Raw genomic sequence first — 25,721 nt, forward strand, 5'->3', positions numbered from 1 at the left:
ACAGATTTGTCTCAGTAAGGCGAAAAGATTAATGATTGTACAATGATTTTTGTATCTTGGCCCACGCTGTCCATGCGATCACAGCTTTTCAGACATGAATGCGCAATTCGTTTTTGAATGCTTTAGAAACCAGCAGTCTTAAGAATCTACATTTGAGTGCATATTTTGCCCGTCAAATCAAATTGTTGACAGGGTTTACAACTATTTATTAACAGTGCAATACGTACTTGACTTCTTTCTTTACAGGGCTTGTATAAAGGCAATAGAAAAGTCCATGAATATGATATAAAAGTTTACAGTTAATAACAATTGCTCCTTTATGGTGTTTTGCAGGATTTGTCTTCTAGCTTCTTGACATTACATTTTGTTTGTACGCCCTCTGGCGTTTCGGAGAATAATGCAACGAACAGGCGTTGAGCATAAATGCCCTTTTCCGTGCTCGTAGCTCGCGAGCATAAACACAGCTTAAGATGGTTGCTGGCACCCAAAGGCTCACTGATTACTGTAGAACCGTAAGTAACACAAATCTGCTGTTTCGGTGAAAATAACACAAGTCCTGGCGAAGTGTGTGCATGAACACAGATTTATGTCAGTGTGACTGTAAAATGTGAAGTTTCAGCTGGAAACGAAACAATGTGTTTTTTGAGTCATGATGCGTTTAGGTGCTGTAGAAGGCTCGTAATTTCTGCTATCCAGTGATACCAAACATCTTATTGTATCTTTTAAAGAAAACTTGATGTCTAGATGGTAATCCACAATCGAGTGGTGCAGGGATGACTATTTTTTCGGCCAACCCTGGAAATCACCATCACATTGGTTCCCTCGACAAAAAGCCAATGGGATTTTGACATTGGATTTTGGATAATTGCGGAAAATAAGCTCTGAGGCAAACACAAGGTCACTTACAAGTGAAAATATCTTGTGTAAACCACAGCGCTTAATTCAGGCATCTAACCAAAAACCTGTTGACTTTGAGACGAGGGAATTGGACGTGCAAAAATGCGAACTCATTTCTGGGTTTTAGGCCTCATTCCTGCACCATTGTATTTGCAAAAAAAAGTGCAAAAATGATTGCAAATCGCTGCCTGGCGACCTCTCCTAACCATAACCATTCAAGGTCAATGCCTAAACATAACCATCCTGCGAGAGTTCTGCAAATTGTGGATTCCCATCTCATACGACTTTATTGTTTAAATACTTTGCAATAAGATATAGTTTGGACAATTGGTTTACACATTCTGAAAGCTGAAGACCTTATATTTTCAAAACAGTACATATCTGCAACATGCATATCTTCTAAAAAAAATAGATCTTCCATCTCAACTTTTCTTAACTACTGTCTGCACTGCTGTCATGAAGAAACTTGTGAAGGGGAAACAGAAATACCTTTCTGTGTTAATATGCAAATTGTACTTGGTAAGTAAGCCAGTTCCTGTGAATGAAGGCCGCATATGAAGCTCCTCTGTGTCTTCTCTGCCAGCCGGAGGGGGGGGGGGGGGGGGGGGGGGGGGGTCAGGCTGGGTTCACTCGCTCTGACAGTCAAGCTTCTCATGTTTGTGCCGCCTTTGTTTGCTGCTCTGGTGTGGGAGGGAAACAGCGACCCCCTGTTCTTCTGCCAGAGTATCAGTGAGGATCAGATCATGAGACACATCACATCACCGCCTCTTTATTTATCAGATGACAACTCCAGCAAGAGTCAGCAGATAGATGCATGGATGGATGGATAGATGAGAAAGATATGAGGGATAGAAATGATTAATAGTTTCAATGTAACCCTGAATAAGATCACTGAACTGCATCAACGATAACCTAATATCAGTTTGGTCATCCAATCCTGTCATTGAATTCAGGACTGTAATTCTCACAGTGGAACTACAACCAAACTGAAACCATATCCTCGGAGTATAATGGAGTCAGAATCCCATTGTCCCTCACCCTCCTCTGCTGTGCTTCATATGTAAATCTGCAATAACGTAACCTGATCTCCATATGGGCAAACTGTCATGCTTATGATCCAACAGACATCAGGGGTGACAATCAAAATAATTTTGGAATTTTATCCAATGAGGACCAACCATGCTACTCAATTGATTATAAATAATGAAACAGGTTTAAAATGATTGTAGTAGACTATTATGAAATACAGGGCCTGTATAGTAATTTATGAATAGAATTTTCTTGAGTCTTGACAGTGTGTAGCAACATCTGAAAACTTAAAACGAAAATGATCGTATATGTGCATCTGTATCACCGAGAGAGTGTAGCAGAATGGAAACCTTTGGACTAGACCGACACATTGAAGTATTATGGGACTACATATTTGATCAGATCAATGTCTCCGTCTAGTGGACAGATGGAGATGTAAAAGTTTGAATATATGCCATTACATTTCTTATGTTAAATTTGAATTATATTTAAAGTAAACAAACATTATTACAATTATTATATATTTGTTAAAATAATCATACTTATAAGTTATTTTGACAATGCAATCTTAGCTCAAGTTCTAGCTTTTTCTGGAGCTTTCAACCACATCTTATTGTCTTAAAGACATACAATTATTATGTCAAACTATATCCGAGGTCAAGAATCACGATCAATTTATCATCGTTGTTTTCTTTCTACGTTTGCTTTATCTTTTTTTTGTTTATTTTTTTATCCCACTACATTGATTTTAAAGCTCATTGGTCACTTTGCAGACTAATTAATACAAAATATAATCAATTTATAAATTATTATGTATTAATAAAGATGTCAGTATACAAAGTAGTTCAAATAACTCCAGCTGCAAAATTAAAATGATGAACACATTGAACATTATTTATAATCCACTTATATAATGAACATGATTCTGAAATTAGCCATTCTGCATAATGAGTCCTACTTTTGATATGATATTGAATGCAGGACTTAAGTTATACTACGCTGTGGTATTGGTATTTTTTACTTTTGAAAGATCTAAGCACAACATCTTAAAAGATAACACGTTGTGTTTTGCCTGAGCCTTGAACTCAGCAGGACGCATGCACAGTCCACATAATCACGAGCTACTAATGCCCTATAACGTGCTTAGAAACATTATCCGTTCCAAAAATAACTTTTTACATGTTTTATTAAATTGATGAAGCCTCAGTGCTATTTTTTTAGCATGAATGTACAACAATGTGTGAAATTATTCCTTTTTAAACTCTCTTACTCCATAAAGTGTCTGACCGGAAGTATTAAATATATCATGTTAATAATTGATCCACAGTCTATGATCTGATCCAATGTTATGAATTCTCATTTGAAGACATATGAGACGTGTTTCCTCCTCTGGCCCCTAGAGGGCAATGTTGTATTTTATTTAGTAGCAGTGCTTTGGAGATGAAGTTTGAACTAAACTAAGTCACAAGTAAACTAAACACGTTGGCTTTAAAAATGGTATTTATAGTTGGCAGGTACACAGCTCAAATTGGGATACTTCTCTTAAAACTCTATAGTTCTCCAGAAACAGCCTCTGCAGCGTCTTTGTGTCTGTTTTACCTCCAAGCTCTCTGACATGTCAGCTATGATACAACGATTGGGATTTTAGCCTAAAAAAAATAAATCTGTAGACACTGACAGTATTCCTCAAGTACAATTTGTTGTGCTCTGACAATACTGAAATGTCACTGCCAAAACAAAGAAAATAGCAAGCCATGATATTATCAGCTAGAGTTAGCTGCTGTATCACAGGCTTATTCATGTAAATGTCGCTTTCCTTTTGTTTCATATCTCCTGGAGAAAAAAACACAAAGCAAAGCCAAAACACCGAATTACTGCAGTAAAATGAAGCCACATGGCTTTTTCTCTTCAGGCCAAAGAACTAAATTTATTTTTCATGTTAAGGGGTTACTCAGTCCTCGGTCTCCATGAGGAACAACAACAGACTTAAAAAACACACACAGTGCATGTATGTAAGCGTTTAATAAATAACAATCAACAACATTTTAACAAAGGGTTAACTTATATCAGACCTGGGTCAAATTGTATTTCCAAAGTGTGTGTGTATGTGTTGCGTCAGTCTGCATGTAGACTGACGCAACACACCCGAGTGTGCTATAGGAATATATAATAGGTGGCGGAAAAATACCCATAATCAGCATGATTGAGTTGTGATGCTAAAACTCTGTCACTAGCTCAGCTGCGGTTTAAGGTCTCAGCTGTAAACCTGAGTCTCCATAATAACAACACATAGTTTCTAAAACACCACTGCTGTGTTATTGCAAGCTACAGTGTAAAATGCACTAGTTTAGTTTAATAAACCCAGTTCCTGTGTGTTGTAGTGGTCACTTGAATGCTAGAGGTCATCGTATGGTCTGAATTAAACCTCCTGCAGAGGTTGAAAGGAGGTTAAAGGTCATGTGGAACTGCTCTGTAAATGATTAAAATACAGACTGGTTCCGGTGGTGTTTTGAGTGTATTTCCTCAGCAGTTATTCATAATGGAAAATCTTAATTACTGCCTGTGAGTGCGTGGGGTGGATCTCATAAGGTAACTTCATCATTATACGTTTGGTTTTGGTTTAGCTGTGGTTCAGCTGAACCTGGGCCTGTATTTATCAAACCGCTCGAGTGAATGTTTGGAAGTTAAAGATAAAAGTAAAAACCTGCATTGTGTAACACTGACTGTAGCTAGATGTGGCTGTGCTTTGGTTGTTGTTTTTATGAAAATACTCTGATTTTAAGAGCACTCCGGACGTCTCTTCAGAGAAGATAGAGGACAGACACAGAGATGAGGGCACAGACTTGTTATTTGATTGTACAAAATGAATTATGATGAATAATTCGATAGCTGTAATTCAGAAAAGGGTTGTCTTATTTACACTCTATTTGAACATTTGAGAGGATATTTGTTGCCTTTTTTTAGAGGTGCAAACTAGAAGTATGAAGCTGGCTTGAATTTAGTTGGAACCCATTTTCATGCATCTTCAATGTGATAATAAATTCTCCTTATTATATGATTTACCTTTTATACCAGCATCAGATTTTCCTTCCTGCTCGAGTTAGAGTTTATTTTATGTTTTTCTATTATTCAATCCACATGTATCGATTCCTATTTATCTCTTTGAAATATATGACAATTGTTGTTAATTGCTACCGGAGATATGAAGGATTTCACAAAATCACTGAAGCGTTGCTCTTAAAGTTTACTCTTATAAACCGGAGTAAATGTGTCATATTCTTTACAGTCATTGAAGAACTATGATTCCCCTAAATTAGCTTATAGAGCATTCTTTAAATCCGCCTACTCCACTGATTTAGCGTTGCAGTCCAGATTAACATTGACAGTTTTGAAAAAAAAGGGGAAAAAAGGCTCAAAATGTATGCAGCAGAACTAGTAACATTGTCTTTTTATTCCATGTATTCTTCTTTGTTATCAAAACCTGCATTACTACATTACCCACGTGGTACTACCCACAATGCAACACTAATGTAGCCTCCAGCCGCTGGCCTCGAGCAGAGATGAGGAGCGGACTGCAGAGGTTTGGTAAGCTTGCTTTGTAACTCCACACTCTTTTTAAAAAAAAAATGTTCTTCTCTATTTTCAAACTTGACGTTTTCGACTAGCAATGACTCAAGTGACATCACACACTTTATCAGCTTCATCTGGAGCCACGGTAGGCTTTATACAACTCATTCCACATCATGCAGAAGTACTGAAAGCAGACTTTGATGTGTGAAATCGGTGGAGTTCCCCTTAAAGAGTAATTCTTAGGCGCTTGATAAATATGGGCCCTGCGTGTTTTAAACCTCTGCAAAATGAATCTGTTCCAAAACGCAGCTCAGACAGTCTGATACTAAGTGACACAGCAACAACCGCTTAATGTTTGGTACACACCAAACAGCTCAAAACAGATACTATTTGACCCAGGGCTGGTGTATATACATGCAGTCCTGATACTTTGACATAAACCAATAATTTACTTTGTGCAGAGGGTGGGAAGTCTTTGGTGATGAGTATATCTGTGTTTCTACTGTATTTGACTGTGATGCGCGTGGAAAGTCACTTCACTGCCGCCATGACTTGCGGCTCAGCACGCACACACAGGCCACGTTGATGCGTATGAGCCTCCACGCCACCAGCTTCTTGAACGAAGTCAGCGCTCGCACAAACGTGTGCGAGTTGGTGCAGTAGGAGTTCCAGTGTCGGGCATCGATTCCCAAACAGCCAGAGCTGCCCGTGCGGGCGCTGTGACACGTCGTCTCGAAGAAGTACTGCTTCTTGTTGACATTGTTGATGTTCACGTCCGGCAGCACCGTCACCTCGTTGCCCGAGATGTCCGTGGCTTTGGTCTTGTTGCCCACCCAGACGCTGATGCTCTCACACACCGAGTAAACCCCGCGGTGCTGAGGCTGCCCGGCTCGCCTGCGGGTCCTGCTGCTGGCGCCCTGCGACTCAGCTGGCTCTGCATCGGGCGGCTGAGCGCTGAAGAGCACACGGGGGGAGAGGTAGCGGCGCCTGGTGAAGAGTTTGGGGTCCACCGTGGGGATGGAGTTGGGGTTGTGGCCTGGACCCCGCTGCTGAGCTGCTCCTCCGATGGCGGCCACAGCCTGGGCACTGAAGAGGAGGAACAGGACCAGCATGGACGACCTCATGGGCACACAACCTGAGGGCATCAACAGGCACAGAAAGCACTCCATCATACACAGTACGATGTGTTCATCACACAGTGCTTTAAAGAAATACTCTCCGGGGCCTTTTTTGTGTTTCTGGTGCAGACGTATGCACATCTCGTCCTGTATTTAAACCAGGTGCAGAGGAACACTTTCAATGGAGAGTAGTTAAACACCGGAATTGAGCTCTACATACTTGTGAAATGTCTTTAATCCAAAGTGTGGCTGCTCCCCATTCTTCCTTCACAGTTTTCAAGGTGCAACATGTTGGACTGTAAGATTGACCTAACAGGAGCAGCTTCTTCTTTAAAGTGGAAAACACACCTTGCCTAATACCGAGGCTTTGATACTTAATGCTCATTGGCTTTGCAGTAACTGTCTTTACAAACAGTACATACAGATTTCTATGTCTCTTATAATTTTACAGGAGATCTACAGGGATTTCTTGGTCCGTGTCCACTTCCCAGACATATATATATATATGTGTGTACTGTTTTGTTGGCTATGTATTTTTTTAAGGTAATTGCAGCTGTATGCAGCACCATTGCCCAGGTGGAATTTCCCCTCGGGGATTATAAAGTATATCTTATTTTATATTTGGACAGTATTGTCTTATTGAACACAGTGGCAGGCTAAGACCACATGTCACAAACAATAAATTACATTCACTTTTTATTTTACAGGTACTGTGAACAAAATAAAATTAGTTTATAGTTTTTCATTCTTTTTGTGGATGAATATCTCTTATTTTCTGTGTTCAGTGTCTTTTCCATAATATTATGGATGAATAAATTGAAGCTTTTTTTGGAGAAGTTTGCTTCCTGATTCCAAAGATATCCATGATCTGATCTGAGCTCAGCTAAGCTCACAGCTTAATATCATCTTCAAACTGTGTTCACAGACACGGAAAAGGAATCAAATGATGTGTCTCTGTAAGCAGGAAACATATAGTGTAAGCCTCCAGAAACAGAACTGAATTCCCATTTGTGGAGCAGTGAAGGATATTTCATAAACAAATAGATCTTGTATATATTTAATAAGTTACAAGATAGGAAGGAAATAGGTATCACGCTACACACAGCCAATCTAAGAGATGCAGTAGTGACATCCCATCAGTTTCCCTTTGCATCACACTGTGACTCCACACACCACAACATCTGTCCTGCATACATGGACAGGCATGTTAACACCTGCGATGGCTCTGCTAGCAGGCTCTGTCAGGCAGACACATTATATGCTATGTTCCCCTCAGGGGGTCAGGGTGAGAGCTGGTGGATTTAAATTGTTGGCACAACAAATCAAAAGAAAGATCATGGCCTGTTCATAAGTACACGTTGTGAGCTATGATTATACCGATGTGAGGTCTGTTCATTTCAGGTTAGTGTCTCTCCTCACATCTCGCCTCTCTTCCTGTGCGCACGCCAACATTTGGACATGAAATGAATCATTACTGCAAAACATTTTTAGGAAGCCAGTTAGTGTAATTCCTATAAACAGAGGAGATCACTGTAGGGGAGATTGGTCTCTGTTCTGTTTTTGGATCGCTTTAGGATACAACAGGATGGTTGCGTTACAGTAGGGAGCAGGAAACATTTATCCAGTGGAAAAAAAAGCTAATTTTTTTTTGGAGACAATCAAAAGGCTGATGAAAAAGGGGAAAACATTTTTTTTAAATGAGTGCAGCGACCCCCTAACGGCAAGATCTCTTTAGAAAAGGGTACAATGCAACAAAATCACTGACGATGAAAATGATCTTGCCGTTATCTCTTTTTTTTACAGAGATTTATACCAAGTTACCGCAATTAATTTGAAAATTATTATTAAATGAATGCCTGAATCAGTGTGCCTACAGGACATGCATCATATTCATATGAACATCAAATATGTCAGCTATTATCTTAGAGGCCCACTGGAGATTTGAGAGTGCAAAAATGACAACTCTGGTATTGCTGGTTTGCTGGAATGGTTTACTGGGACGACTAATTGGAGCACAGCCTTAATTAAAGGTTATTAGTTACCCCTGTGTGTTTCCTGTGATATAAAAATATCCGCAGTGACAAAAACGAATATGTACAAAAGACTGTTCAAGGACGGCACGAGGCCCGTATTCATCAAACTGCTGAAAGTAAAAAGAAACTAATTTCTTACAGCTTGAAAATGCTTTTTGTAAGGTGAACACCTTCTTATAAAATATGTATTTTTGTTAGTGCATTTATCAAGGGAGCAATTAAGAATAACGCTTGCACGCATCTTCATTGTCAATTTGGTATTAAATTGACCTTTATGATATGATTTGTCTGATGCACCTCATCCAATCCTATAATTCCTTTTTTTCAATTACAATTTACAATACATACATATAAATACAAGTAGGGATTAAATAATCGCTTTTAAAAGCTACCCTGGAGATATTGAGGATTTCACACAAATCTTGAATTGCACAGCATTCATTTCCTTATTTTAGGCCTGAATCTGATGAAAAACTGTTCCTGCGATGACTTTTTGACCAAGACGAGTCTCCACTAAACAAAAAGTCTAATTGTGTTTTAAACGTGGCAGAAATAGATCAAATGAGGAATATTCACAACTTGTTTGATGTTGTGTTCGTGACCCGACACAATGTTTGGTCTATCTGCTCAGCCATAGACTATGAATATGTCATTTAGTGCACTTCTTCTTCTTGGAGACCTTTTCAGTGTCTCCACGTGAACTGTAGCACGTGTAGCGGCTTCTAGAGGGCGTGATCAGAGCTCACTGTGTCCTGGGCTCCTGCCATCAGGCCCGGCTGTGGCCCCCATCCAGCGCACCTCTGCCCTCCTCTGCCTCCGCTCTGTATCCCTGTCGAGAGACAAGCACAGAAAGTGTTTTCCCCGGCTCGTAAAAACCCTCTGTAAACACATTCTCTGTGAGACCAATACTGGGAAGATAAAGTTAGTTATTCCCGCTCACCAGATCCTCACATACTGAACATACCGAAATAAAGGAGACAACCTGTATAATGTAGATTATCTAGAGTGGAAACATGTCGGGTAGCTATCAATATCAATATCAACGCTGTAAATTCTGTCAGCATTCCTCAATGAGCGTTGACAGGTTTGTTGGGACTTAAAAGATAGACATACACAGCAAGACATTTGACATTCAAAGATTATTGAGGATCAAGAAGAAACCAGATCATTCAGGAATTTTGTATATGAAGCCACATACACACACCAGAGGAGTTGTCAACACTACATAAAATCTTTTAAATATATGTATTGCTGTTCGTTATCTGTTTTGTCTCTCTCTGTTAAATGATTTCATCAGACTTGATTTCTTGCTTCCAGAGTGCCTCAATACATTTTTGTGCGGTGATGAAACACAGCCACTGTTCCAGGAAGATTATCCATCACGGTGAACCAGAAGCCTTAATTTTGTCTGCTCATTTTGTTTTTATCTTAATGTCACTGTGCTCAATTGTGCTTGTGTCAGCAGACTACGTGTTATATTACACCTTACTTAGTGTCAATCACCTGACACACATAGAATCAAAAGCTAAGAAATGATCCTCGAAAACTTCTCACAAAACTCGATCCTGCTCGTGTATATTTTTTTTAAATTCAGGATATCTCTGGCAGTGGTTACTTTCAAGCATGGCTGAGGAAGTTAGAAACAGTGAGTAGCCAACGTTATGGCTCGCTTGCACAATGACAGGAATGTAAGCCGTACATAAACAGAAGTAAATGGGCTGTAAATCTAAATGACACCAGCACACTCCTGTAAAGAATCCACGCCGGCACAGGAAGTGTTCTCGCTTTACGGCACCTCGACAACGGTGGTCTTTCTGGCTGTCATGGGAATATAAACCTGTGACCTTTCAATTCCAAGTTGGGCTGTTTATCAAATGAGCCACCCTGCTTTTGAGACGCTGTTACCCGTTTCCATCTTTTGTGCAGAATCCAAAGCGTTTAACTGCTGGGCGACCACAAAGAGTAAAGACTTAGCAAACTGCTGCTGGTGTAAAACCTGATCCGAACAAGACGCCACCTCCAGCTGTGTATTCCAGGTTTCATTTTCACCACTGTACTCTTCTGATGCATGTTTAAGGAACATGACTGAACTGAAAAACTGTATTTTAAAAAAGTGCATAAAGGACATGTATGTGTCGGCAGCTGATACGTACAATATACACTTTATGTTTATACATGCATTGAATGCATCCACATTCAGTGGATGGTGTTTTTTTATGGAGATTAATTTGTTGTCATTGTGTCATTTAAAGGTGCAGTAGATGAAATCACAACAGCTACAGTGCTTGCATGTCGACAGTCACGTGATGTGGTTGGAAGCTGGATAGTTCTAGAAATGTCTCTACTCATTGGCTTTTAGAATAAAACCTCACACAAGCCAGGAGGAAAAATCCACTAAATTTACATAAAAGCAAAGATCTCACAGATTTTGCTTCTTTTTTAATCAAATTATTAAACTCATGGGCGTTTTCTCTTGCCTTCCTCACCGCGTCTGTGTGTTGCTATGAATTGAACAATAAGAAAAACTGGAGGAAAAAAATTCGTGACTGCTGAGCCTATATGTGAATTAATTGAAGTTGTCAAACTACTATATAATTATTTTAGGGCTAGTAGTGTACAAGAGTGGACATTTCTTTTGTTAAAGTCACCTAATCTTTTTCACATTGTGGTACAAAAGCAAAAAACAAGTTAAGACGTTACATTGCAGTTTTACTAATTAGAAGACAGGAATGGAGAAGAAGCATGAAGGTAAATGTGATTAATGCAAAAAATACCTGAGAACGATGAAGTGAATGTCTGCAGTGTAACAGATCCTGAACATGATAAGCGATTACGGATGATGGATGGATGAACTTAAATAATGTCTATATTTATTTGATCTTAACGGTGACTCTACTTGATCATAGGTCAGCAACTTTAGGCTACTTGATCTGCCAGTTAACACCAGCAGCTATGAGATTTACATGTTGTGTATATTGTGTCACTAAAGCTAATATCTGTGTAAAGAGGGGAGTTTTGTGAAAATGACAAGATGTGAATATTTGTGCTTCATGCTATTATTTCAAATCTGCAACATTATTGTTTTACATATAGCATGCAAAACAGCAATCGCGTTTAATGGAAAACAAATGTCTCAGTTATTTTGGGGACGAGACGGGTGTAACAGCTACTCGGTGGTTAAGAAACATGCAGTCAGCAGTCTCGTCCTGCAGCGAGAGGAGAATGGCAACATTCATTCAAGCTACTAGGTGGGCTACAAATATGCACATAATGCCGCTGTACAACATTAGTGTGCACTGGGGCATCTCACATCGCACTACTCGTTGAGCCTTGAAAGCAGATGGGCTGCAGCAGCACACGGCCACCTGATGACTGGAGGGTGGAAAAATGCTGCTTGGTCAGATAACGGTGATGCTGCAACAGGGAAGGAGGTGGTGGCACATGTTAGGCCCCTCTGTGTATAGTACTAGTGGTTCTGGTTTGACTTTAGCTTCCTGAAAACGCCTGCAGCTTCCTAGACTTAACACAATAAAACACCATCGGGATGATGTTGAACAGGATGTTTGCAGCACAATGTGCCAATGATAACACGGCAGAACATGCTCTTGATTCACAAAGAGAATTCCCAAGACCTTGTTAAAACCCTGCTGGCTGTGCTGGGGTAGGGCTCTCCCCTTTTTTATTTGAGTCAAAAGTTGAGAAATGTTGAACAGCAAAAAGCCCTGTTTTCTATTTGCTGCTACGAGTGCAACAACTGTATTTCATGCTGCTAAAACTGCACACAAGTTCCATTCCTACAAGTGCATTTTATTAGCAGCCTCTTTAGTCTATGTCTTCACTTTAATTGTGATTGTGTCTCAATATGTTTTGTAGTACATATTTATGTATGGTGTATAATGGAATTAGAATTTATTTAATACTAGATACAAGATTCATATAGTATGCACATACCGTATAATCTAGTTCTTCGTTCTCATACTTACTTTTGCTGCTGTTAATTTAAGTTATAATGGTGCTTGTGCTGCATTCAGGTACTCCATTCTCATCAACTGTCGTCCTTCAACGTCACTTCAGGCCGGGGAAACAAACATTTTGGACCACCTGGCTAGCTAACTCCCCAAAAAGGTTAATGGACTCTGAGATGCCGAAGATCATCGCTGCGCTTCATCAAGCTAAGTAACTTATTGCTGCTTATGCTACCTATGATGCTAACATGCTTATTGATGTTTTGGCTTTGTTTAGCTGTGTTTGTATGCTTGTAAATCATCAAGCTATGAGGCTTGCCAGGCTGCTTTGTGTTGTTTTGTTTGCTGACTGTTAATATCTGCTATGTTATGTTTGAATTGTGAGTTCCATTACTTGTTGTTTCTGAGCATAATTTTTTTTGTTGGTTGTTTCTGGTCTGAAAGTATTTTAATGCTGCTGAAAGATTATACTATTCGTGTTTAAGTGCTGTTTTATGGGCTGGATGTCGTTTGTCTTTGTCTTAACACATCCTTAATGTGCCTCAAAACATTTGTATTGCTTGCTGCATAACTTATGAGTCTTAGCTCTGCTGCTGTGTATCAGGTGAATATACCCTTTTTTTTTTTACAGCAGTTAATTTTACCATTAACAGGAACAAAACAGGTGAAAATAATTACATTAATGATGCTGTGTTGCATTTATGTGCCTCAGTAAGCTATACCACCTACAGCCTTGTTGTTGTTACACCTGTTTTCTTTGCTATGATAAAAATATTGAACTGTCTGCCTTGAAAATGGTCTATTACTGGGTTTAGCTCCATCTTGATTAAGTAGATAGTATAATTCTGGAATAGTTAAAGGTGTTTTAATTGGTAGCCTATAAAATAGCTGTTGCCTTGCCAGCATGTTGAAGGTGCTCACCAAAATGTCCAATACTCTCAAAGCTTGAGTTGCCCGGGTTCTCCTGTAGCCTCCACATAATAGCTGCTGTCGGCATCTGTGTCCAACACAATTTGGGGGATGAAGTTTAGAATAAGTTCTGCTCAGTCTTTGCCATACCGAGCTTGGCGCATGCTTGTTGTAGGTGATGACATCCGAGCGTAGCAGCTAAATATCTACTTTCCATTCTGTCTTCACATAATAAATCCAGTCTGTGTGAGGTAACTGACGGTAATGGGGCAAACCTGTGTGCTAGTTCAGGCAGACAGTTTAAAGTTGGACTTCTACACTCGTTCATTAGAGTGCACTCACTGCAACAAGCTGCATATCAGTCATATGCACAGTTTGCAGTAGAGCTGGGACATTTCGTTGGTTGTTGGTTGACAGAACATTAATCGGCAATCATTTTTTTCCACAAACGATTCATCGTGTTTCAAAATAAAAATGGCAAACATTTCCAGGTTCCAGCATCTCAAATATAAAGATTTTTGCTACTGCTGTTTGTTTTTCTATCATGAAAACTGAATATCTAGTGTTTTGGACTGCTGGTTTGAAAAATCAATGAATATGAATACTTTTTCTTGTTCACTAGGGAATTGTAATATTGTGGTCTGTTTAAGCTGCCTGCTCTTTTACTCTGCAACTGAGTGCTGCTGCCCATGTCCAAACTAAAAAATAAAACATTTCAGCGTCACCTCAGCATCCAACTGTAAGTCAAAGTATTCCTGGGAGAGAGTTTGTTATTATCACGTCCCAGTCTCTGTTGTTCTCAGCTTGGTGTCTTGGTGTTTTTTGGTGTTGTGCTTGTGGAGAGTGATGCATTACGCTGACATGTCTTGTTGCAGGACAGTTTGGGGCTCCCGTATAGATGCAGGTAGGCAGCAAAGGCAGCCAAAACAGTTTCTCCCTTGTCGGTGTGAATTAACCAAATCAGTTATTTGGTCTGTTAGCCCTGAATGGAGAGGCCACCCACAACCACTGACCTACAACTCATTAGCGCTAATGGAGTCAGTCTGGGATGACTTGACAAGCAGCCTGGTGGCACACAATCCAGCCTGCAGACCAAGAACAATCTACCTCCCTCTGAAAAAAAAAATGGAGGCGGCTTCATTCATATGGTAAAAGTCACACAGCCCTTCTGGTAACCTGATCCACCAGGGCTGGCTCTCATTCAAAGAGGAAGGGAGGTGCAGGTGACTTTATCTGAAAGCCACCACTGGGCTTTGAATGACATGCTGCTCATTACGTTGCTGTGGTCATTCATGCAAAACTGCATAGCTTTGTGCTGAATTCAATCCCTCAAACTCTGAGGTTACTCTGGAACGACAGCCGCAGTAAAATGTGGGGATATTTATGAAATGCATGAATACTATTGTCTTTGTACTGATGATGATGATAGAAACTAATATTTTCTTAAAAAGCTTTCTGTCTTTCTTTTCTTTCCTCTCCCCTGGTTCCATTCTTCCACAACCTGTCTGCTCCTCAATCATATATGCTCAGATAATTGGACAGTTCTCCTGTCGTTGGTGTTCTAGCAAATATCCAAACTTTAAAACAGTTAGTAAATTTTTTTTCACAAAATTTGTGCTTTTACTTTGAGGGTTTTACCCAAATGTAGGTCCAAAAGAGAACATTTCTCTGTCTGAGTGGAAATGGTCCATGACTTAGATTCTATAGCCTAACTAATAATGAAACTTTCAACTAACTTGTTCAAATTTAACCAAAACTTTGCACAACATGGTTTGATTATTAATGTCTCTTTTGGGTGTGAAAAATTATCAAAATAAAACGCACATGTCTGACTGTCAATGTCACTGTAAACATTTACCTTCATCTTTAAGGTGGTATTTATCTATTATAGTATGTGAAATCAAATCTTATAGATGGTCATGGATGTAACAGAACTGTGTCCTGGTCCGGACTGCGTGAGCCGCTATTGTCCTGGTTCAGATGTATCGGATAAAAGGAACTTTCTGGTCTTTTCGCAGTCATTTTCTTTGATGTGTAAATTAATATTACTTACACTTCGATGACGATCGCCGAAGAAAATAGACCAGAAAGTGCCTCTCACCCAATACATCCAAACTAGGACATGTGTACGTTAGTAGATAGGCTTGGGGAAACTTTCATCCATTAATCCTCAAATGTTAAATTTTGTACCAATTTCATAAAATATATGGTTTAGAAAATCAATGTTATATATATATATATATATATATATATATATATATATATATATATATATATATATATATATATATATATATGTTTTGCTTTCTATAATCCTGAAATACACTTTGCAGAATGGTTCTTTTGTTTTTTAAAGCAATGCAGACCTCAGTCATCTGAATTTAACAAAAGTTTTGAAATTGCACTCATTTCTAAAAAAAAATGCTCAAACTTTCAAATCATTTTCCCTCCTTCGTGACTACATTGCTAGACTGTCACTGTATTGCTGCTTGCCACTATAATTAGACTTAAGTTGCTGTCGTCTCCTGTTTCTTGAGTCACTCACATTTTAATTGACGGATAGGAATCCATCAATTAACCGTGCACGCAGCTCTGCTGTGGTGATTTCATAGATACACAAGGACAGGCAGGAAAACGCAGGAATGATAAACATCTCTTAACTTGAAGAGTGTTTTCAGCCAAAGGTAAATATGGCATAATTTTGTTGCTATGGCAACTGTACAGTATATTCCTTCCTGAGGGTATTTTTTTTTGTGAGTCACAGAAGTAGGTAGGCCTACATGGTAAGTACAACAGTGCAAGCAGTGGCAATAGAAAGTTGCACACAGCTTCTGTGCAGCTATTCTTTGTTAAATAAGAGGGTTTGATCACATAGTGACTAAAATACTTCTTGTCTCCGGTCCAGCTCAACAGGGTGAATGATAGTTCAGTTCTTATCCTCTCAATGATACTCCCCTCGGCCCTGTGGAGAAATGGTGCTGTCTTGCATCAGGCAGCCCTCGGCGTATTAAAATTGGAATCAGTTTGACAAAAACCCAAGCACACCCACACACCAACATACAGCACAGCATCAGCAGATGATAGCTGGCACTGGGCTAAAGACGGTAAGACAACAAATTTGTGTGGAAGATAAACTGCAGAGAGGTCCGTCTGTCACTGGAACACGGCTGTCTGTGTTCGATTAAATTGTAAAAAGTGTCATTTTATCCAGGAAATACTGGGAAACATGAGTGGACGAAGAGAGAATGCATTACTTGGGGAGTAAATTAACTGTGTTTTTGGTCAATAACTATAATTTAAAGGAACTGTATTTAACATTCTGAACATTAATGAAGCAGCTAATAGCTATATAAATGTTATCCAAGCTTCTTCGCGCTTTGTTTACATAGGCGTTGGCTGTGCGTGCTTGTAGTGCATGTGAGCGTTCCCCAGCTCACGGCCTTCGCTCTGCACTGTTCTCATACAGCGGCTACAGCTGATAACATCGTCCCGTCCGACAGCATCACCCACCCTCCGGTTCCCCCTCAGGTAAACATTGTTGGCTCTGTCAGCACTTTCACCACTGTTAGCGCTGTTAGCACCGTTAGCTATGAGCCACTGAATCGCCGTCGACATGTTGAAAGTCGTTGAGACGCAATCCAAATGCTCCCAATCTCGGACCTTGCTCATTTTAAGATCCATTTTTTAAATATCTAGTGAACATAATGTCCTCTTTAACATTGAGAATAATTGTAGTTTTTGAACAATTCACACACCAGAGCTTCAGACTTGACGTCATGCCCAGTGTTTATTTTCTTTTGTCGAAACGGGAACATATTTAAAGCCCAGCTTTTTCCTACGGATACAACCAAAAACCGCCATAACATATTCCAACACGTTTATTGTGTTGCATCATAATTTTCACATGCTGGCAGACATGCTCACACGGGGTATTGGATGGTGTGCTTCAACACCAATGTGAACATTGCAACACATTTAAGGTTACATTAAGGTTTTGAGGCATACCTGCCTCAGCTTGTCCTTCAGTTGTAGGGAAGTGAAATTTCTTATTTTGTCTTGTGGCAACTAGTCAAAGGAAACATGTTAAGAGGGATAATAGCATGCAATTGAAGCACATAATCCCCCCCCCCCCCCCCCCCCCCCCCCCCGACTGCTGTCCTGTAGTATCTAGTTGTTTTACTCTTATCAGACAACTATGTGGGAAAAAGTTTCCAACAAAATACGACCTTTGGTCGAGAAATGGGGCCTCTGCTGGCAGTCGGTTGTGATTTAAGGCAGATGTGTGAAAGTCTGCCTGGCGCGGAGACCTGAAGACCACATCGGGTCCAAACTGAGACCGAACTGAGTGAAGCCAAAGAGCCAGATCAGGGAGGGCCAATCAGTCGGCAAAGACTGGAGCACAAAGCTTTTAGTGATGCAACAGATAGAAACTTCAGACTTATCACTGAGTAGATACTTTGATTGCAACATATGGATGGCAATAGCAGGCAACTCCATTTGTTTCCTGAGAGAGGATGCACATTCTGCAGAAATATATAATGTAGCTTTGTGATTTAGTATTTATAAGCTAATCAGTTCCCACAAGAGGACTTTACTTCCTGTTGACCACACGGATTATACAGCAGATCAAACGCAACAAAATCTGTTGAACTTCACTACGTCAAACATAAGTGAAAACAGCCAGAGAAAGAATGTGTCATAAAGTGCACAACGTCTTTCTTTATATCGCCCAAACCCAAGGACGTGAAATACAACCACTGACTGACGGAAATAACCACATGAGAACGGTAAATGGCAGATTTAACAAGGACGGTTTCATTACTCACTGATGGCTGTTTGGTCTCGTTGCTCTGAGGAAACACAGCTGACCCCGGTCTCTATACACAATGTAAGTAAACACAACAGGCTTGGAGGAGAAACGGGCTCCACTCAAGTACTCCAAATCAGTTAAATACACTCCTGCAACAAGGACGAAAGCGACGTCGGCATATGTTGTTGTTCAACAATGCGGCGGAAGTTTAGTTTGTGCAGTTTGGGATCAAGCCTTGGCAGACTTCAGACTCCTGAGATGAACTTCATATCATCAGCTGCTCTTATCTAACTTTGGCCTAATTAAGAGTTGAACAGTCTCGGTGACCTGGTGCCGTCTCAAGTTCTCCTGCTCATAATAAGTGCAACCCCACTGATTATTGTTTTTTACGTATTACGGCCAATCACATTATTGGAGGTCATTTCAACAGCTGATCAGATATGGCTTTCAATGCTTGGACAGAACAGCTGCTTTGTTGTTTCTCCCATCACTTAAGGAACATTTTTTGGCCAGACTTTTACATCCTCCAGTGTTCTCACTTGGCTGATGTGGAGCCTATTACTGTCATATTAAAAAAAAGCATGCAGATCATTTCAAAATGAAGTGCCAGACACATCTTGTACATGTCAGGGATTCTGCTGAAAAACATTCAAGACATTTTTACTAGCAGTCCAACTATTTTTCTGTAAAAACATTAAAGAGGACTCATCAGTTTACACTAGGGATGCGTCGATCCCAGTAGCCTATTAATTCAATTCAACTCAAATTTTGTACAGTCCAAAATCACAAATTTGCCTCAGAGGGCTTTACAATCTGTCCACCTACAACATCCTCTGTCTATAATCTGACACGACACATTAGCTTTAACCAGTCACTCCCAAAGACTGGGTTGCAGGAGATTTTATTTGTTTCGCCAAATAAATTTGTAGAAGTTCTTCCATTGTCTTTTATTTAATATTTATATCTGCAGTACACCTTTTGAGCAACATGAAGCTGTTTGTTTTACTGATGAGGGATATTGAAAGAATGAGAGAGCCTGTTTAATTCCACCTACATACATTGATTTGATCTCATTTATAAAGTATTCAACACCTGTATATGTTTTCAATAACGCATGCTAAAAACAAAGTTGTGATTTATCAAACTTATATATTTTTGAAATTACCAAAAGATAATAAAAGGTGATGCAGAAGTGGCAGTAAAAATGGTCAAAAACGGTTAATTTTTTTTGATTAAATTGGATCTTCTCATGATTTGTAGATGAGGCCATTTGGGTAACGATGGTATGTCATTTTTGAAAAGTGTGTCAATAGAAGAAACTGCATTGTTACATAACTGAGTCATGTTGTGGGTTATGTTTTTTCTTCCTTTAGGAGAACAGAATATTTGCTTCATAGTTTTCTAAACTTAGATGACTAGGTTAACTAAAGTGCATCCAAACAAATATTGACAGTGTTCAACAGCGTAGATGTTTGAGAGAGGGAAAAGGATGGTATTGGTATTGGCAGATACTCAAAGTTGCGGTATCGGTATCGGACATGAAAAGACATCCCCTAGTTTACACCGCTGTTTGTGTCTGTTAGCAGAATTACTGAGGAGCACCACTTCAAACTGTTTCAGATACTATGATGGTTTTAAAGCATCATCCACAATATGTTCTTGGTATTAAAACAATTCAGCGGTCCCTGTGTTGTTTTGTCAGATATTGAGTTGTGGTCTGTTGTGTTTGTGGTGACTCTGTGACTTTTTGTGTCACAGAAAGTTCGTAAATACTGTTGTTTTCATTTTAACCAAAGAGGCTCATAGCTTGTCTGTATCAAAGAAAGTACACAGCAAAAGCACCACATATTGTATTTGGACTTTGTCAGATGCTGATCCTCCTTAGATGTAATATTTAATAATTCTTTGTGCAGCAGCTTCAAGTGCGAGACAGCTGGTCTAAACTATCACCTTGTGGAATGAGGACTCCATTTCCTCTGCTGGCTTTTGTTTCCATCTTTGCTTTGACATTTTGTGGCAAACTCTTTCCAAATTGATTGTTTTAAAGTCTCGGTTCACTGAGTGTGTGATACATCTGCATCTTTATGACCAATCAAACCTCTGACACCTTCGTGGCTCTGCAGCCTGTGTTTTCCTCGCTGCAATTGTCCATATCCCTACAGTATATTATGGTTTACACCATCTCCAAATAAATTCACCCCTGCCGTTATGGAAGGTAAATAAAGCGAAGCCACAGAAGTGCCGGTGTGTTTTGTAGAAATGCATATGTGGTGCTGTGTTGGACGTTTTCTGTTTCAAGCAAATTTGACTGTTTGTATCCTGTCACTGTTAGTGGTTGTCTGTTCCCTCGCCTGATTTAGTGGCTTAAAAATTAAGATTCCTTTACTCAATTAGTATATACTCTGTCTATAGAGATATTTATGTTGTTTTAATCTGCTCTCTTCAGTTATACATTTTGAACCAATATTTTCTATATTAGTGTCAAATGTGGTATCGCAGAGTGGTGCTCCTCAACAGAGATAACACTGTTGTTATGTAGCGGTAAGTTTAAATGGTATAGCTTGTTTTTCTTTCCAGGTTTTGTAAGTGGGTACCATGTTCCTTGAACTGGGCCTGAGGCTGCAAGAGATGATGGGACATGTCTGCATGGAGGGATATATGCTGATGCAATTATATAAGAAGTATGGCTAATCGGGTTTGATGCCAGTGAAGGGAAGAATAACACAAGCTTCTGTAATTGTAGGCAATTACAGTCCTGCTCTTTTAGGGGGCAGGAGAGGAGCGCAATTATCAAAATATTCATCTTTTGTATTAAGACACCTAAACATGGTAAGAAACAGGAGTTTTTCCAATAGATTGATTTTGATTTCAAGGTTTTATTGTCATTGTACAATACAGGATTGCACAATTGCTAACCATAAAACTATGTCACAATTTGTATTTGCCTTCATCATATTTATTTATTAGCTCCTGTGTAAGCCTGGGATTGACTGTCATTGAGACATTTTTATTCTGTAACAAAACTGTAACCGTATATCCCTGAGATAGGAGCCTTACGTCCAGGCTACATTGAACACTGTATGTGGACAGTTCACGGAGCGGCTCCCGCACCACTACGCTTCCACTATAATTGAATAAACTGGCGACACCAGGCCTGAGAGCAGCGCTCAAGTGGTACGTAGGCACCACAGAGATCCGCTCTATAAATGTACAAATAAGCCAATCTTCTATCTATTTTTCATGCGAGGTGCATGTGGCCCCTTTCAACCAGACATAGCCTACTGTAGTCTGTAGATGTTAACTCACATATTGGGCTACACAATCAAAATGAAAGCTCAGCATCTTGTTTTGCCTGTGACTCACACAACCCTTCATTGTACGTGTGCTGCAGGTGTAGTCAGTAAGAAGATACGTCAGCTCCGCGAGCAGTCTGCATCCGTTACGTCTTCTATGTAGCCTGGCCAGCTTTCTGATATCTTCCTTGCTATCCAATTGAGAGAACCATGGGGACCAGCACTAACCTGAATTTTTTGCCAGGTTTTGCTGCCAAAATTCATCTTAAATTGGAATTTGAACTTTGAACTCAGTTAAACTTTGGCCTTAGTTGAATTCTTGCTGCCGTCCACTTGTCCATTAGCATTCTGGCATTGACGGGAAGATGAAAAATTTGTGCATCACTGAATTCCTTGGGTTGTGTAACTCTATATGGCAGAAAATGTCAGAAGAAAAAATTACTTTGCTTTCATTGTGGTGCCGCTGACCAAGTGTTGCATACGGCCACCAGGTTATGAATGTGAGAACAGAGAAGAGGTGCAAGATGTAGATGAAAAAAACATTCTAAGAAAGATTGTATATCACTGTTAACATGCAAAGAACCCATTTCTTGAGGTTTGGAGTTGATGACCATCAAACCACCATACTATAAATCCATTGCTTGATAAAAGTCCAGAAAAACTGTCAATGGTTCACTTTTAAGTCTCGCAAGAAAGGGCTGGATCTCATTACATCTCCTTCATAGCACAGTAAAACAGAACCAAAGTTATACAGTCAGATGCTTGTTTTTAGGTACGCAGAAGCCTTTACACCCGGGTTCTATGGACCAAACAGCATCTGTAACCTGTGAGAGCTCAGTCTGCAAGACCCTGTTCATCCACCTGTGGAACACATTGTTCAGCAATGAGGAATGCTGGGGTGCAGGAAAGCTTCACTGATGCACATTGTTGCTCCGCATACCACAAGAGATGGCAAGAATGTGTTCAGTTCTTTTTCCCATCTTCTACTACAAGTCCAACTTCATCACTTTTTGTTCACGAAAATGTAAAAAATGTTTTTAAAAAAAGTGACAGATCTGATAAAGAAAACAATGTCTTATATTTGATCAGATTGCAGTAATAAATTGTCAGTTTTTGGTTTGGACCACAACTGGCTTATATAACACTATTTCCACTGGACAGTTTTCATGTGTTGCTATTTAAACATTTCTCTCAGATCTAAAAGTTAAGAATTTTGTCAACATGGAACAAATTATAATAAGAATTTGGAAATACGTAAATATAAACAGTTTTAAAGGCAGCAGAGTTTGCCCAGCTAATAATTATTTTATAGTCACGTTAAGCATAGATATGCATTCATTATTTTTGCTGGGCAGCACATCTGTTATGACTGGATCATGGAGAGAAAGGTTTAGTGCTGAAAAATTTTGTTGATTTTAAGTTGATGAATTTCTTTAGATTCAAGTTTTCACATTCCCTGGTTTCATCTTGTTATACATGCTGCTTTTCTATTTTCTATCGTTGTAAATTAAATATCTTTGTTTTGTACTGCTGGTTGGTCAAACAAACATTTTGAACAGAGAATCGAGAGAGTATCTACAATAATGAAAATAATTGTGCTAGCATAATTTGTAGACTCCGTGATATTTTGTCAACAGAGTTTATGCCTCACTATTCTCACAATTAAAGATTGTGCTTCCGAGTGTCTGCACGACTAAAGTGTCATCACACCATCTGACGCGGCCCTTCGCGGAGGTCCTGTGCGGCAGGTTTTCACCTGTCCGTGCACATCCAAACTTTTCTAACTACGCGGATAGGTGGAGAAAATATGAACTTAGAGGAGCTTTGAGAATGTGTCCTCACGGCAAACAGAGTACAAAAGATCCGAACGGTTCCTTGTCACGATTCCATGTTGGCTTATGTCCGTGCGACCGTCTTTGCAGAAAGTATAACCGAGGCTCGGAAAGACAAGTCAGCTGAGGATAAGCTATGGGAAAACACCTTCCAAAGGCCCACCACCTTTATAATGAGCACCTTAGTTTGGGATGTTCAGACATATTTCATTACTCTATGTTCAAGTAATCTGCAACACACTATTAAAATTTACAAGACACAGAAGCGTGCATGTAGACACATGGCTTTTATGAAGTCATGGTGCATAAATCCAACATATAGTGAAATTTACAGCATATTCAAAATAAAAATCAATTTTTCATAAAACTTTGCATTCTTGGCATAGTGTTGTAAAAATCAAATGTATCATCTGGCATTACATTAAATTTGGCTTCTGAAGAAATTATGTTGATTTAATTAAATATGATTGTGTTTACTGTTCTTCAGTAGTAGAGTCTATATGAATGATCCACTATTGTGCAATTCACAAGATCGGAAACAGAGGTTTAGGTTTTTATAAATAAGTCTTTAAAGGGTAGTAGACTTTGTTTTATTTTCCTTTTCCTTTTTTTGAATGCAGAAAACAAACAATCCATTTAAAAATGAATACAACAAGGAGTCATGTAGCGTCCACTTTTCTTTTTTCAGTTGCAAGTTTAACCACAACTGCCAAGCATACTGTATGTTCAACTTCCCATGTCAAAAAACACGACCAAAGCTCTCTTTGAAGGGAGTATTGAGCATCAACCGCACAGAACAAGTGACCGTGAGTTCAAAGATGCCTCAAAAGACTGGATGACAGGCTCCGCCCCTCATCGCAGAGAGTAAAGTTGGTCTTGAAATGAAGCTGCCATTGATGAAGATGAACTTGTGAGTGACGTAAAACACTTTAGACCAACCACAGATACATCAGAGACGTATAAGGGGAAACATAAAATCTGCTTTTGTTTTTTCCTTTTCCTTAATTAAGCACCGAGACCACCATCGTCCCTTCAGCTCACCCCCCTCTGATTTCATCACTCTCTTTGTCATTGTAAACTGACTACTGCCTCTTTTGTTTGAGTGCAGAGAAGCCCTATTGATCCTGCAGATTGTTTTTCCTGCCAGTTGATAACAGCCATATGGTTTAGATTATAAATGAGTTTCTCTGTTCCCATATTTACTCTGTATCTCAAATACAGACCCTCTCTTTGTCTGTAAATTCACTATATACTTGAAAGCTATTAAAAACTCTGCAAACATCTAAGAGAAGTATGAATTCTCTCAATGCAGGAGCGTGCAAATGGGTTCATGAAAATATGGGTCCAACATGCACATTGAGGTGTGTTTGAATTCCTATTCCATTATGGCAAATACACAGTATGGAAAAAGAACCTCTCAAAATAGCATAGCAAGTCTTCTCGAGTATAATCACCTGCTATTATGACAAGAATGCAATAATTTGTTTTAACTCTGTGTGGCACACATAATTTGGGTAAAACTACCCTGCAGCAAGCTCCTTGTATCCAACCCAACATACCATGCAAACACAAAAACTGTGCAGGAATGCTTTGAGAATATCACCTAGCCCAAGGAGACGAGTACAGGTCTGATCGGTGCTATTGTAACCCGATGAGCCCCGAGGCTAAGCTTCAACAGCTTGTGAGGGGATGGAGGAGATGATCAGTTCAACCCCAAACCCCCAGTAGCTGTCTAAAACATAGCAATTTTGATAAAAATAGAAATCCTCAGCAGGTAACTGTCATAAAATATAGATACAGAAAGTATACAAATGTGTTTCACTCCAACTTGAAAGCTGCACATCTAAAACTATTCCATATTAATTTTTTTTTTTGTGAATTATGTTTAAAGTAATGCAAACATGTTAAACTACTGTGCACTCTCTAGAGTGGTAAGTTACTATATTCATGCAGTATAGGTTAAGGTAAAATAGTCCTCTACCTCTGCAAAAGCTCTTGCTTCTCTCCACGGACACAAGACTCCCAAGGATCACTGAAATATATTCCAGTTTGTGTCCAATTCCACAAGATGCCAGGGAGGGGAAGAACAATCTCTCTGTCAATTATCCCAAACAGTCCTATCTGAGTCCTGCACTTGTTTGAAAATTGTTCTGAAAGTAAGTGAGAAGCCTCCCAGAGGCTGCAGGATCTGTCTGCCTGCTGCATGCTGCAGGTCCTAGTGCCTGCCCCTCTGTGAGCTGCCAGCAAGGGTTCATAACTCATATG

At 39.5% G+C, this 25,721-nt stretch overlaps 1 protein-coding gene across 3 annotated transcripts; it reads right to left on the reverse strand.

Annotated features, from left to right (window-relative positions):
• Positions 1 to 3,929: 3,929 nt before the first annotated feature.
• On the reverse strand, positions 3,930 to 25,570 carry ngfb (nerve growth factor b (beta polypeptide)). 3 transcript variants are annotated; one of them, XM_068711752.1, is made up of 3 exons: positions 25,438 to 25,570; positions 9,394 to 9,476; positions 3,930 to 6,631 (listed from the first exon to the last, which is right to left on the reverse strand). In XM_068711752.1, exons 2-3 carry the CDS (start codon positions 9,434 to 9,436, stop codon positions 6,033 to 6,035), a joined length of 642 nt encoding a protein of 213 aa, XP_068567853.1. In that variant the 5' UTR covers positions 9,437 to 9,476; positions 25,438 to 25,570; the 3' UTR covers positions 3,930 to 6,032. The 3 variants fall into 3 exon arrangements, with proteins under 3 accessions (XP_068567853.1, XP_068567852.1, XP_068567854.1); XM_068711751.1 differs by lacking the exon at positions 25,438 to 25,570 and adding an exon at positions 11,958 to 12,003; XM_068711753.1 differs by lacking the exon at positions 25,438 to 25,570 and having other exon boundaries at positions 9,327 to 9,456.
• Positions 25,571 to 25,721: the final 151 nt, after the last annotated feature.

Source organism: Cebidichthys violaceus, unplaced genomic scaffold (genome assembly GCF_023349555.1).
Source record: "Cebidichthys violaceus isolate CVI_PGR_0920_01 unplaced genomic scaffold, fCebVio1.0.p SCAF_17, whole genome shotgun sequence".
Taxonomy (NCBI): Eukaryota; Metazoa; Chordata; class Actinopteri; order Perciformes; family Stichaeidae; genus Cebidichthys; species Cebidichthys violaceus.